This window comes from Tympanuchus pallidicinctus, unplaced genomic scaffold (assembly GCF_026119805.1).
Source record: "Tympanuchus pallidicinctus isolate F22 unplaced genomic scaffold, pur_lepc_1.0 scaffold3, whole genome shotgun sequence".
Lineage (NCBI taxonomy): Eukaryota > Metazoa > Chordata > Aves > Galliformes > Phasianidae > Tympanuchus > Tympanuchus pallidicinctus.
In genome coordinates, this window is record NW_026294747.1 from 22,792,010 (window position 1) to 22,804,935 (window position 12,926).

The 12,926-nt window shown below is 45.4% G+C and overlaps 1 protein-coding gene across 5 annotated transcripts in view; it reads left to right on the forward strand.

The window, feature by feature from the left end:
- The first annotated feature begins 307 nt into the window (after window positions 1–307).
- The window catches only part of AMBRA1 (autophagy and beclin 1 regulator 1), a 125,776-nt gene continuing 113,157 nt past the window's right edge, over window positions 308–12,926 (forward strand). For 2 of the 5 annotated variants that reach the window (XM_052694775.1, XM_052694778.1), the window contains exons 1-6: window positions 308–431; window positions 9,257–9,516; window positions 9,767–9,825; window positions 10,559–10,742; window positions 11,379–11,551; window positions 12,304–12,370. In XM_052694775.1, coding sequence (XP_052550735.1) covers window positions 9,382–9,516; window positions 9,767–9,825; window positions 10,559–10,742; window positions 11,379–11,551; window positions 12,304–12,370 — 618 coding nt within the window. In that variant the 5' untranslated portion in view covers window positions 308–431; window positions 9,257–9,381. Of the gene's footprint in view, window positions 432–8,167; window positions 8,189–9,256; window positions 9,517–9,679; window positions 9,826–10,558; window positions 10,743–11,378; window positions 11,552–12,303; window positions 12,371–12,926 lie in introns of those variants that run through there. The other 3 variants (XM_052694780.1, XM_052694776.1, XM_052694779.1) reach the window with 3 other exon arrangements.

Genomic DNA, 12,926 nt, shown 5'->3' on the forward strand with positions numbered 1-12,926 from the left:
GGGGGAGGCGTTAAGCGCTGGCCGGCGCGGCTTAGCTGTGCGAAGCGTGAGGCGCGGGGCGCATTTCTGATGCCGGGATGCGGACGAAGGCGCGCGGTCGCAGCCCCAGCATCCCGCCGCGAGAGGGAACGCGCAGCCACGGCCGCGGGGCCCCGTCGAGGGCGGCCCCTCTCGCCCCGTCCCGCCCCGCCTCTCTGCCGCCCCCTGGCGGCCACGGGGAGGGCCCCGTTGGAGGAGTTCGGCGCTCGGTCGGCGCTGCCTGCAGCCGCTCTAGTTTCGGCTGCTCGGGCCTGGCCGTCTTTCGGCGCCGCTCCTCGGCCCCGGCTCGGCGCTCGGCTGCCTGGCCTGGCCGGAGCTCGGAGCGGCGGCGGAGGCGAGCGAGCGAGCTTCGGGGGCCGCTCCCGCCCGCCCGGCCCGGCCCCCCGCCTCAGGTAGGCTCCGGGCCCGCGCCCCGGCCCGGCCTCGGCTGTAGCGAGGCGTCGTGCCGCCGCTCTCCGGGTGGGCTCTCGGGCGCGGCCGTCCCCGCGGCAGGGCCCCGGAAGGCTGCGGCACCGGCCCGCGCGGGGCCGGGGGCCTGGCGGGAGGAGCGGGGCCGCAGTCTTTGTGAGGGAGCTCCGGGCCCGAGGCCTACGGACGGGGCCCTTCCTCGGGCCGAGCTCCCCGTGCCGGCAGCGGCGGGCGGGCGCGGCCCGCGCGAAGGAAGCGCTCGGCTTCCGGGGCGCGGGGCCGGGAGGGGCGGCTCGGGGGGAGCGCGGCGGCGCTGCTGGGCCCCCGGCGGCCGGAGCCGGGATGAAGAGCTGCGTCCCCGGTGCGCGCTGCCCCCGTGTTGCCCCCTCGCGCCTCCCCCGAGCCCCGCGCCGGTGCTGGAGCCCTGCGTAGGCTGCGGGTTGGGGCGTCGAGCCGTGGGGGCTGCGTTTTTAGGTCTTTTCCTCAGTGTTTCGCCGTGTGGTGCGGAGCGTTCGCCTTGTAAGTGATGTTGGTGTGAAAGGCCCCGGCGTGTGTCCCCGCCGCTGACCCTGACGCCGCTCTGCTCGTGGGGGAGCGCAGCCCGGTCCTTCACCGGCTATCGAAAAGACTCCTGCTTTTGCCCACAGTGCTCCGTGTTCTCTGAGAGTTTCTCCTTGCGCTGCCCCCGGGAAGCGGGCAACACAATTTCTGCTCTAAAAAAGGCTTATTCATTCCCAAGGGTCATTAGGGATGGTCGCTGTTTTTTCCTGGTGTATACTTCAATGTTAACCTGCTGTAGCAGATGGATTCGCAGCAGGCTTTTATCGAGGTATGAGTGAGTCCTCGGTGAGTTCAGCTGTGCTCAGGCAGAGCATTCAGTGCCACTCCGCTTCTCCTCCACACCAAACATTTGCAGAGCTCTGTATGGAGCCTACTGCGTTTTTCTGTGCTGCCCTTGTTTACTGCCTCACCCGCTTAGTTCAGTGGCCGTTGCAAATGTCATCTGGCATCTTAGCCGCTGCCACTCCCATCCTCTTTCAGATTGCTGATGGGAATGCTGAAGTGGGACCTGGCCGTGAGCTGTTCCTGATACACATTCCCTGCCAGCCTGTTACAGTGCTGCTCAGCTTTGGTTTGGGTTAGTTTTCTGAAAATGGGTTGAGGTGACGTCTGGGCACCTTGTGCTCGCCTGTTGGGTTGTGGCACTGTGGGCATTAATGAGTGTTACACTCTGTTAGCATTTTGGTGTTTATTCTTCTGGTGCTTGGAACACAGAATGTGCTTGGATCCAGATATGTGGACTCGCCTCTTCAGGCATTGCTGCTGGGGAGTTAGGCAGATTGTTTACTTTGCTGACAGCTTCTCCTTAATTTTCTTTCTTTTGCCCTTTTGTGAGTCATAGCTGACCCTCTGGATTCTTGGTCACTTGTTTTCTGCTTTTTCATGCAGTAATTTTAACTTTTGTGCAACTGCAACGACCATTTGTAAAGAAGAGAAACAGTAATACAGTCTACTACTACCCCCCTGCCATTGGGTGGGATCTGAGTACTTGCTCCTTTCTTGCATCATATTTTTTTGTGAAATTGTTGGAAAATGACTTTAGTATCTTCTGTACACTGGTTGGCAAACAAAACTGAATTTGGAACACTTGAAAAGTCACTGATGTTGTTAATATTCATTAATACTCTTGAGACAAATAGCATTAAGGTATTTTTTTTTCTTTTTTCTTTTCTTCCAGGTTGTGCTGGTATGGAAAGCTGATAAGGGGCATAGTGCATGTTAATAGTTACCTTTTGTGCTCTTGTGTTAATATCCTGCACTTGCCTAGCAAGGGAAGCCACAGAATCAAAGTGTGAGTGATCAGAGGGCAGAAGAGCTATTGTTTTCAAAAGTAGCAGGGCAGTGAAAGGGGATTAATGCTAGAACTTTTTAAGTTGAAGGTTGTTCAGTTGTATAGCAGTTACTTAGTGAAAGACCTATTGATTGGGTTGCTTAAAACCAGAGGAGACCTGTGTGCCTGGTAAGTTTAATGCTGGCTGCTGGGATCTTTGACGGTACCTGTTGCCCAGGAACTTTGCTTTCTGAGAGCTGTGTGAGGACATACGGGGTGGTGAGATGCTAAGACTGAATGCAGAGAGTCCTCGTATCGTCCGCTTCTGGTAGTGTTGGGGTGGGCTCTTGGGCTGTCCCTGGAGCAACCCTGCCTGCTGCCCATTGCTGGCACTCAGTGCTGATTCACCACCTTGTGCAGCATGGAATTGCTGAGAGTAGTCTCTGCCCCCCTGCTCCTGACACTGCCTTATTTTTTTCTCACCTTGTGCTAATCTCACCTTCAGAAACAGAGAAGGGGAAAGCTATGCATAAAGACTTCAGCTTCTTGTAGCTAATCTTCGTTTCTGCCTTGTTACCATGTTTGATTATTTCCACATGAACAGGAAAACCACATGGAGCTGTGTTTTTTGAAAAAATGTTCTCACTTCCAGTTGTTTTTTCTTCCTTGCTTCGTTAAGGTGGACATACCTTGAGCTCCGTCTTGAATGAATGAATGAAATACTTCCCCTTGAATTCACATTTCCTTACTCTGTTATCTGCTTGTGAGTGCTTCTGGGAAGGGGTTGATCTGCGTTTTTTGCTCTGTTTCTCTCTGACCCTCATTTCTTACAGTGTGCAACACTAAGCCAGAGGTACTATGGGCTGAGCATGGAGTTAGGAAACAAGCAGTCTGCTGGATCTCACGTCTCCTGTGACATCTCTTATGGCTTTGTAAAATTATATATTCTCTTCCTAGCTTGAGGATTGAAGCTAGTATCTTCTCAAGAAGTCCTGAAGTTTATGTGGAAATGGTAATAGTAGAAGTGAAAGTGCTCCATAATAAATACCACAGGGCACTGGAGCCATCCAGCACCAGACACAGCTTATCACTTACCTTTTTTTTTTTTTTTTTTTTTTTTTTTTTTTTTGCAACTTCCCTTCTCATCTTTACCATCAGTTTGCTGACCTTCAGAAGTTGATATCTGCAACTTTCTCTTCCGCTTCCTGATAGTTTTGCTGTAAATAGCTAGCAATTAAATGTACTTCTCTACACTTAAAAGTTCTCTTAAGAGTATCATACTCATTTCATCCAGGCTGGGAAGACAAATTAACATTCTGCTGGCAGTCAGCTCCCTGTTGCTGTCGTACAGTATCTCAAGCTGACAATGCACTGATGTCTTTGTGATTTAATTAAATTTCCTGAGCTGCTTGTAGTTCCAATTTAAAGCACAATTATGATTATTTTTTTTTTAATCAAGAAGCACTAATGCTAGTTGTTTTTTTGGTTTTTTTTTCATGATCCTGTTGTGATTTTTGTGGAAGTGCTCAGAGTTGCAGATGCAGCTTAGAACAGTGTATTTCATGCATCTGCAGAAGATGTGCTTTGGAGTTGCTTTTCAAATCTTTTGGGCCTTGGTCAAAGGAAGACTTCAGAGCACAAACTTGGTTTCTATCCTTCTCCTTACTTTCCTTTCTTCTGACAGTTTAGGGCAGATAGGTTGAGGGCTGGCTTTATGCTCTTTAGTAGCCTGAGGTCAGGAACTTCCCAGTATTTCCAGTGTCTTTGCTTAAGTTGGTGTGTTTTATTTTATTGCTTATTTTTTAAGGATAATCATTGGCACAGAGGGTAGAAGCAGAAAGCACTCTAGTTCTGCTTCCTTTGCTGTTTTGATTAGCTGTGCTTGAGGAAGTTGTTTGTTGTACCTCTGTGGACTACTGAAGTTGTCTCCACGAAAAACCTTTTCTGTTTTGTTTTTCTTAAACCCACAGAGAGGCAAAATCTCTCAGAATGCACCTACAGCTTAAGTAGAGTCAGTACAGGTGGAGTTAAGGGAAGACAAATAGTGGTGTGGAGAGGAAATTTAACTATGCAGCTGATCAGGTACGATCTCAGTAATCCATATGTTCTGGCTGCTCAGTACTGAGCATGGGACAAGCTTTGGAGGAGCAGGAGACTCTAAGTTTAGATCAGTGGAGCTATTCTGGGTATGAGTCATGTCACCCATTTTTACTGATTTTCTTGTTATTGCATAGTTTGAATTCCATTGCTGTGTAGTTCGATTACTTACCAAACTAGGACTCTTTGGCTTCTCTTGTTTATTTAGCTGGGCTGATGCAGCACAGAGAGGGCAAATCAGCTTTGTTTGTTTTGTTTTGATTTTACATAAGCTTTTTTTATTTTGCTCAATCTTTCAAGTGGAGACATGAGGAGGGTTAGAAGGAACGGCACTGCGCTTGGTGTGAATTGAATCGGTGTTTTAGTAAAACTGCTGGTGGACTTGAGGTGGTCTTCCAACCAGGATGTAGGCTCTGGGGTTTCTTACGTGTGTTGTTTCGTGTGATTTAGGAAGATGCTGGCATCATTATCCCCATATTGCAGAGGGGGAAAACCTGAAGTATAAACAAGGCTGTGGTTTGTACCACTTTATCAACTGTTTTCATGGCTGGTCTTATTATCATGTACAAGGGATGGATTGCTGAGTTATCACTGATATTTATTAAATACAGTCAAAATACTCTTGAGAGCCCTGTACTATTCCATACAGCCCAATGGAAGTTGAGCTTTTTTCTTAATCCTTTTTTCTTGTTTCTGCCTATATTTGCACATTCACGTGGATCTTTCTCTTATACTAATCACTGCCAATGCTGCATGAGAACTGCTTAAGAAATAATGTGCTGATATTCTAAGCCTGCAGCCTGAAGCTTAATTTAGAGTAAATGGCACGCTTTATTGATAGTGACTGGATGCTTCACTTGAGAAGAGACATCTTGAAAATAGAAGCTATGGGCTTACACGGTAGATATGGGCATGGCTGGAGTGTGGGGCTGTCCACAGCATAAATGGTCTGAGTCTGCTTGTGCTTTTGCAGGTTGGTCGTATGCTTTGTCATTCACAAAAGTTGTAGCTTTGTTTGCTTTTCCCCCAAACCATGTGTTTTTGTACTGCAATGTACAATGCTGGCACTGGCCCATACCTTACAGAGATCGCATCGCCTTGATAACCAATGCATTCAGAAAGTCTTTACACCTGACCAAAGGTCTTTGAGTCATCTTTTGGATGGAACTCCTATTATAAACAGCATTTTCTGATCGCCAGCTGTGCTCTCAGATTCTTGACAAAGTTGTTAATGCCAAAGCAGTGTGTATATTGAAAATGGGACCGAGATCTCTGTAAAGTGCTGAGGCATCTAATTGGAGCACTGTACTGCTGCATAATGCATAAAATATCCTGACGTCTTTCTGTAAGGCTATTTGCATGCACTTTTTAAATTCCATTTCTGTCCTCACCTATTTGTTGGCAGTTTCTTGGGGTCCTGTGCCACCCCGAAACGTTACCAGTTTGCTGCTTTGCCATGGTTTCCTAGCAGTTCAGCATCTGTAAAGTCGCAGTGGGGCTCACGCTGATCCGAGTCTGGGAATTCTTGAGGCTTCTTCAAGTGCAGCTGGCGCAGAGAAAGTCAGAAGACTTGGGGCTGGGCTGTGTATTGCTCTTTCCAAAATTGTAAACAGCCCAGCATGCTGTCCTGAAATGCCCTGGAGAGAGAAAACTGTTAAGGAAACAAAGCTGCCAATTGTAGAAAAATTTGAGTTTCCATTTTCAGAATTTGTCTGGTGCCTTGGACCACAACCAGGCCATCACCTCATCTTCTAGATGATGCACACCACTTTGGGTCATCCTGATTTAAAACCAAAACAAGAAAACAGAAAAATACTGGTTGCAGAGCAGTTCCTTGTTCTGGTGGTCAGCCATTCGTCAGCTGCGGTAGCCCAGGTCTGTAATAGCAGCAGCTGGTACTGCATTGCTTCACCTCTGGCCTGAGCAGCTTTGGTGCAGTATGCTGTGAATTTCCTTTGTGCTGAGAGGGAGCAGTATTTTTAAGCTCTCTGAGGTCCATTGTTAGTCAAACCCCCCAAGAGATTATCCACTAACTAAGTTAATCTTCCTACTAAAGGTAGCAGAAGAAATATACCTATCTGCGCTGCGTCTCTTTTCTGTACTTCAAGGCTATGAGTCCTTTTTCTTTGCCCATCTTGCAGAGCCAGGTAGTGGAGAGCAGTTCCTGCATTTAGACTCATTCAGGTAAGGGATTAAAACTTCTGAAGCACAAGTAAAGCTTGGCCACAAAGTAGTTGGTGACTCTGGTGTGGCAGCTCCGCTCCAGGAGCTGTTCTCAGCGCTCTCCAAAGAGATCCCAACGTCTCCATGTGTTGAGCAGGCTAACAGGGCAGTCCTTAAGCTTTAAGTCTCTGGGTTTATTTTGTTTTCTTTTCAAATGACTTCAAGAGGTTGAGTCAGTTCACAGTGTCTGAAAAATGAGGGACAGTCCCTGCAGGAAAAACATCAAGTGTGAACACGTTCACGTATGAAGCGTTTGTGGTATCCAAATTAGTTCAAGAAATTAGTACACGTCTGCAAAGATGTAGATAAGCTGTTTTAAGGTAGGTACTTGCTGTTATTCTGTGAAGGTGACTTACCTTAGCCTTTAAGTAAGGTGAATACAAGGTGTTCACAAAATGCAGTTGGAGCTGTTATCTGTTTATTTTACAATATGTAAACTTGCTCACGGCATGAATAAACATCAAGGTGTTTGATAAACATCTTGATTTCCTTGTTGCTATTGTACTTCATGTAATATTATTCTTTCTACTAGAACTGAAATGTTCTGAAGTTGTCAGAGCTTGTTCTTTTTTATGAGTAATTGGGCTCTCCTGCTTGTAAATTATTGGATTTCTTCAGTTACTGAGGTTGTTTGTTCTTCACACCTGTCAGAAGGCTGCTCTGAAACTTGAGGTTTGAGGTCTCTTCAGACTTTAGCTTATTCCAGCTGCAAGTCTGGTCTTCCATTTGTGTTTGGCTTATACGTTTATTCTTGGGTTGATGTGTACTTAACACCTTAAAAGAACCTATAAAGACTATTTGGCTGCTGCTTTCTCAGATTCCCTGGATGAAACTACGCTTACAGTTTGCTTCTGTAAAATGGGCTTGATTTTTGCCTGTCCTAATTTGCCATGCTTCTTTCACTCTGATCCTGGTCACTTTTGAATGGGTAACTGGTGTTTGCAGAATACAGGTGTGGATTTATTAGCTTAGTGGGGAGAAAAAAAAAAAGCCTTTGGTTAGCAGTTCTGGTGTTACATGGCAGTTTTGGCTGTACCTACTCTAGTTAGCCTTGTTTTGGATCTGGCCTCTTAATTTGTGCAGTTGCTTTTATGAACTCTTGCAGTATGACAGCTTTAGTCTTTCTGTTACTTTTCAGTAAGGCTTTTATTTTGTAGATAACTCCTATCTAAGGTTTGGCTGACTTTCACAGATTCTCAAAAGAAGGTTTACTTTATACTGAGCAGTTTAGCTTCTCTATTAAAACAGAAGATCCACATGTTGTTCATATTAAGCATCAGGGAATTTCCAGCTAACTTGAATTTCTCTGCTCTGAATTTATGTTCTAGCAAGGCTGATGCAGTTGCTCATCACTTTCAATGCACTTTGGTGAACTTTTACAAATAAAAGCTGGTCTGCTTTATCGGAACTTATTTCCTGGCTTATCTCTTGAGCTCCTCCCTGTAAGCAGCAGCTGTCTTCAATCATTTGCTCAGGAGGCTTTTTGTTTTTAGGGAGGAAGGGAAGGCTTGCTGATGACTGCTTTGAATTCTGTCACATAAAAATCCAGCTCTTGTGTACGGGAATCTTTTTTCCCGTGTGTGATGTATGGTGGGTTCAAGGTTTTTGTGTTTTTTTTTTATGTTACCACGTTCTTCACAGTAGCACATGGGTGGTTTTGTTCAATGTGCCATGAAGCAGGGAGGACTCATCTTTTGATCTTTACATTGTAAAGAGATGACAGAGTCGTATATGCACTCTGCTGGGATCAAAAGGTAGTAGCATTGCAGCAGTGTTCCTTGTTCTGTCTTCTACAAAAATTTTAATTGGAGAGCTTTTGATAACAAACCCCTATGTGTGAGACCATTCAAAGTCTGTGTAACATGGTTGCTATTAGGGTTGCTATGTTTGCTTCTGTCAAACAACTTTTTTTTCCTAAAAAAAACAAATACCCAGATAATTATTAATGCTTTTCCTTGGTAGCTTGAAGTGTACTAAAAGCATTAATTTTTGCCATTTGGTATTACTTGGGTGAACTGTTTTTCTAAGAACAGAGTAGAAAGATGATTTGCAGACAGAATGAGTCATCTCAATGGAATTGGCCACTGTACCACCACAGCCTTCGCTGAAAGGCTTTGGTCTGATAAGTGCTTCTTTTCATACATTGTAAACTGTTGGGATGGAATTGGAAATAATTAGGACTTGAGGTGTGCCAGTTGTCTGACCTTTGCAGCGCTGCAGGTTGCTGTTATTGAAATCTGGTGGTTCCCCAGAGACTCCTCTCGTGTTGTCAATTTCTTAATGTTCTTCCTCTTGCTATCTCAGTCTTCCCAGATAAGAGGTATCTCTTTAAGGTTCGAAGACTGTCAGTTTATAAATATTCTTTCTTTATTATGTACAGCAAGAGATGTTGGGAAGGATGAGAGTTTTCAAGTCCGCTATTTTAGTTCTCTTTAGATGTGGTATATCTAGGACATCTGTATATGGAAGGGGCTGGATGCTTTCAAAAACCTTTTAAAGTAATCTTTTGTTGCAAAACTGTCAAATTTGGGTCTCGATAATGGAAGAAGGTAGCAAAAGCTGGGGGAGGGAGATTTTCCTCTTAAATCTAGTGTAATGGGATTTAAAGTTCTCTTTTCATCCAGCTAAAAACTGCCTTTCTTATTGTTCTCTTTCTAGGTTTCCATGAAGATAAAAGGTTGAAATGTGGATAGCCTGTTGGTAGCTTGGTGCTGGTTGTCATCTGGAAGGCTCCTGCTGGTATCTTCTCCCTGTAGTTGGTATCACAAAGGCTGCTGAGAGTCATGAAGGTTGTACCAGAGAAGAATGCGGTCCGCATCCTGTGGGGTAGGGAACGAGGTACCCAGGCACTGGGAGCTCAGCGGCTCCTGCAGGAGTTGGTGGAGGATAAAACTCGATGGATGAAATGGGAGGGCAAGGTAAGGTGGTGGAAGAGGTGTGCAGGTTGATTTTGGAGTGGGGGATGGGAGGCAGGGATTTGAAATAAATTCTCACAGTTGTATATTTGATGTGTTACGCTTGATATGCTCTCTGGCTGTGTTCAGTTCCTGCAGAGGTGTGATAATAGATATGTTCCTGCAGCAGGTTCCCCTTACTGTCTGTGTGGCTTACAGTTCAAGTATGATCATATGACACTTGCAACACTTCCTGCTTTGTTGGCTTTTTCAGAAAGTTGAGTTACCAGACAGTCCACGCTCCACCTTCTTGCTGGCGTTTAGTCCAGACAGGTAATTAACTCCTAGTTCATTCCCTGTTTCAGCAGTCTCCTTGCACTTACTAAAGTGAAGGAAGTTTGTGCCCTTTGAGTTGTTCAAGCCTGAACAGCCAAGAAAACTTCTGGTTCCTGACGTGCATGGATGGAACTTGCACACCTTCTTAATCTCACAGCTTTGGGTGTAGCTGGTATTTAATTTCTGAGGTGTCTAAGAGATCTGTAGTTTTAAGGAAAAGGGATTTGTACGGCTGCCATGAGATCTCATAAAAAAACTTGAGGGAGTAAAGGGTGCTTCATCACATCATACCAGGTGTTGAGGCACATGCACTGGGATATTGAGGATGAGAGAACAGAGCAGAATGATGCCTATGTTGGAAACAGAAATGGAGGTGGGATCTCTCAGTGTCCCTTGACTCTGGTTGAGCTGGTGTGGAAAACTGGAAATGTTTATTTGCCCCAAACTGTCACTCAAAAGAGTTCCTTCTGAGTTGTATGTTGACTCCGACTTTAAAAGTCAAGTTTGTGCTTGCAGATCTGATGAGCTTGTTTGCATGAACCCCAAAATCTGGCCACAAGAACCTCCATTGCCTTTGGTACAGTAGCCTCTTACTCTTTGAATGTGGGGCTCTCTGCGGGACTGCTGCTGGGTTAGATGTGGAAAGACCCTGTTGAATTGAAGCTAACCACAGTTTGGTCTTGCTGTATTCTTTTCATGTTGATGTTTATCCTGCCTTCTGCATTCCCAGGACCCTAATGGCTTCCACGCATGTGAACCACAACATCTACATCACAGAGGTGAAAACGGGCAAGTGTGTTCATTCCTTGGTTGGACATCGCCGCACTCCCTGGTGTGTGACCTTTCATCCCACCATCCCAGGCCTCATTGCTTCAGGATGCCTAGATGGGGAGGTTAGAATTTGGGATCTACATGTAAGTCTTTCCTGAAACTCATACACTTTTCGTACTTGGTGGGTGGTTGACCTTTTTAGTCTGAAATTGTGTCCCAGATGTTGCCTGGTAAGAAACCTGTTTGGAAGTTTTACGTAGAACAGATTGTAGCCATCCTCCTTTGTCTAGAGAGATGATGACAGGTTCTTTGTTCAGTCAGGCCGACTAGGTTGTTCTTCTTAGCCTTGCACATATGTTTGGTACAAGTGGTAGTTCTGGAGAACTTTGTGCCAGGTGCCTGTTTAGCTTATGTGAAAGATTTGATATCTTTCATTCCACTGGGCATATTTGGACTTTTCATTAGAGAAGCTCCTGCCCTGCCTATTCTACTTTGCTGAATGATCTTTTCAGAGACAAAACCTGTGTATTCACCTGCTTGTTCCGAAAGACAGCTTGTGTGGGCTGCTTGAGACATGCCTGCCCAGTTGTAAAAATACTTTTGTGGTCATTGCTGTAGACAGTGCTGCGGTCATGACATGGACTCGTATTAGAGCGGCTGTTGCTGTTGAAAATATGTCACTTCATGCTGTAGGCAGTTTTGGAGAGGGCATGTACGTGGAAACCCACTGATCTCAAACTGCACAATAAACTGCTTGTGATTCTTGACTCCTTACCCAGGGTGGAAGTGAAAGCTGGTTCACAGATAGCAACAATGCCATTGCATCGCTCGCTTTTCATCCTACGGCTCAACTCTTGCTGATTGCAACGGCCAATGAGATACATTTCTGGGACTGGAGCCGTCGAGAGCCTTTTGCAGTGGTGAAGACAGCCAGCGAAATGGAGCGGGTCCGGTGAGTTCTTTTTCCCAGGAGCAGCGAATGCTTGTCTAGAGAAAATGGTCTGGCTTGGGGGCTGAGGGTTATTCCTGTGGGACACTGCATCCTACACACAGAGAGAGTGGGGAGAAACATTATCTGCAACTCTTTCATCTAACTAGTAGAATGAGTTCTGTGGATAGGAGGCAAAGCAATTGGAAATAGTGTATCAGTTTGGCTGTTCTTATTTATAGTCCTATAAATGTCTTTGGATCGACTCTGTAATTGTTTGTAAACTTGGTTATTAAACTTGTCAGCATTAAGGATGAGAGAACCCAGAAGTTGCTGGAAGAGTGCTCAACTACCATGCAAGTGCAATTACAGAGAAAACTGTTGCTGGAAACTTGATGCCATCCTTTGAGCATTTTAAGACGAAGAAACATTCAAGAGGAGTTAATCTTTCCCTTTGTACTGAATTCCAAATTGTATTAGCTATGTACATTTTCTCTAAAACTTCCTGGCTGTTCCAACTGGTGCAGAAGTGCTTGCTTCCGGCTTTTAACTCCTCTGTAGTGTTGCTGTGGACTAAAAAATAACTGCAGTCTTAAGGTACAAAATGTATGTTCTTAATGCGTAAGCTTTTGATGCCTTCAGAAACTAAGGTAATAACATAGTAACATTCTCAATGCATGTATTTCATGTAGGATTTTCTTTTGTGCAGTGTCCAACTTCCTATGTCAATGTAGAATGTGAACTGATGATTGATACTGTCTTTGCTCTTGTTTTAGGCTAGTACGGTTTGATCCCTTGGGACACTACTTGCTCACAGCAATTGTTAACCCTTCCAACCAGCAGGTAAGGGTAATGTCAGTACCCGCACTGGCTGACTCTTTAAAAGGTGTTCTATGTGTATTAACCCTACTTTGCTCCTAATCAGCCTTGTGCTATTCCAAAAACCTGAAGACTTTCCAGGCTGAGTTCTGTCCCAACTTAATTGGTCGTAGGAATGTTTTCACGTAATGTGCGGGACTATTAAAGAACTCTGAAGTGTGCTTGTTTTGCCCCCTCTGTCATTAGTGGTGGGACAGATTTCTTCATCTGCCTGGTCTTTCAGTTGTTTTGTGACATTCTCCTGGAATGAAGCTCTGTAAGGTATGATTAGCAGTGCTCCTCACTGCTGCTGGCTCTCGCGTGCTGCTGATTCTGTTGGTATAAACTGTGTGTTGTTCTAGCTCACTCGGCTGCAGGAAGAGCTCGTCTGGATCCCAGAAATGAGCTCCTTTGAAGTCTAACGTTGACTTGCAGGAAGCCAGACTCTTTTTTCATCTCTAGGAAGAGGCTTTATCACATCCTTTCATTTGTCTGGGATAGTAGTCGGCTTTCTTGTGTTTATCTGGAAGTGTAGGATTTT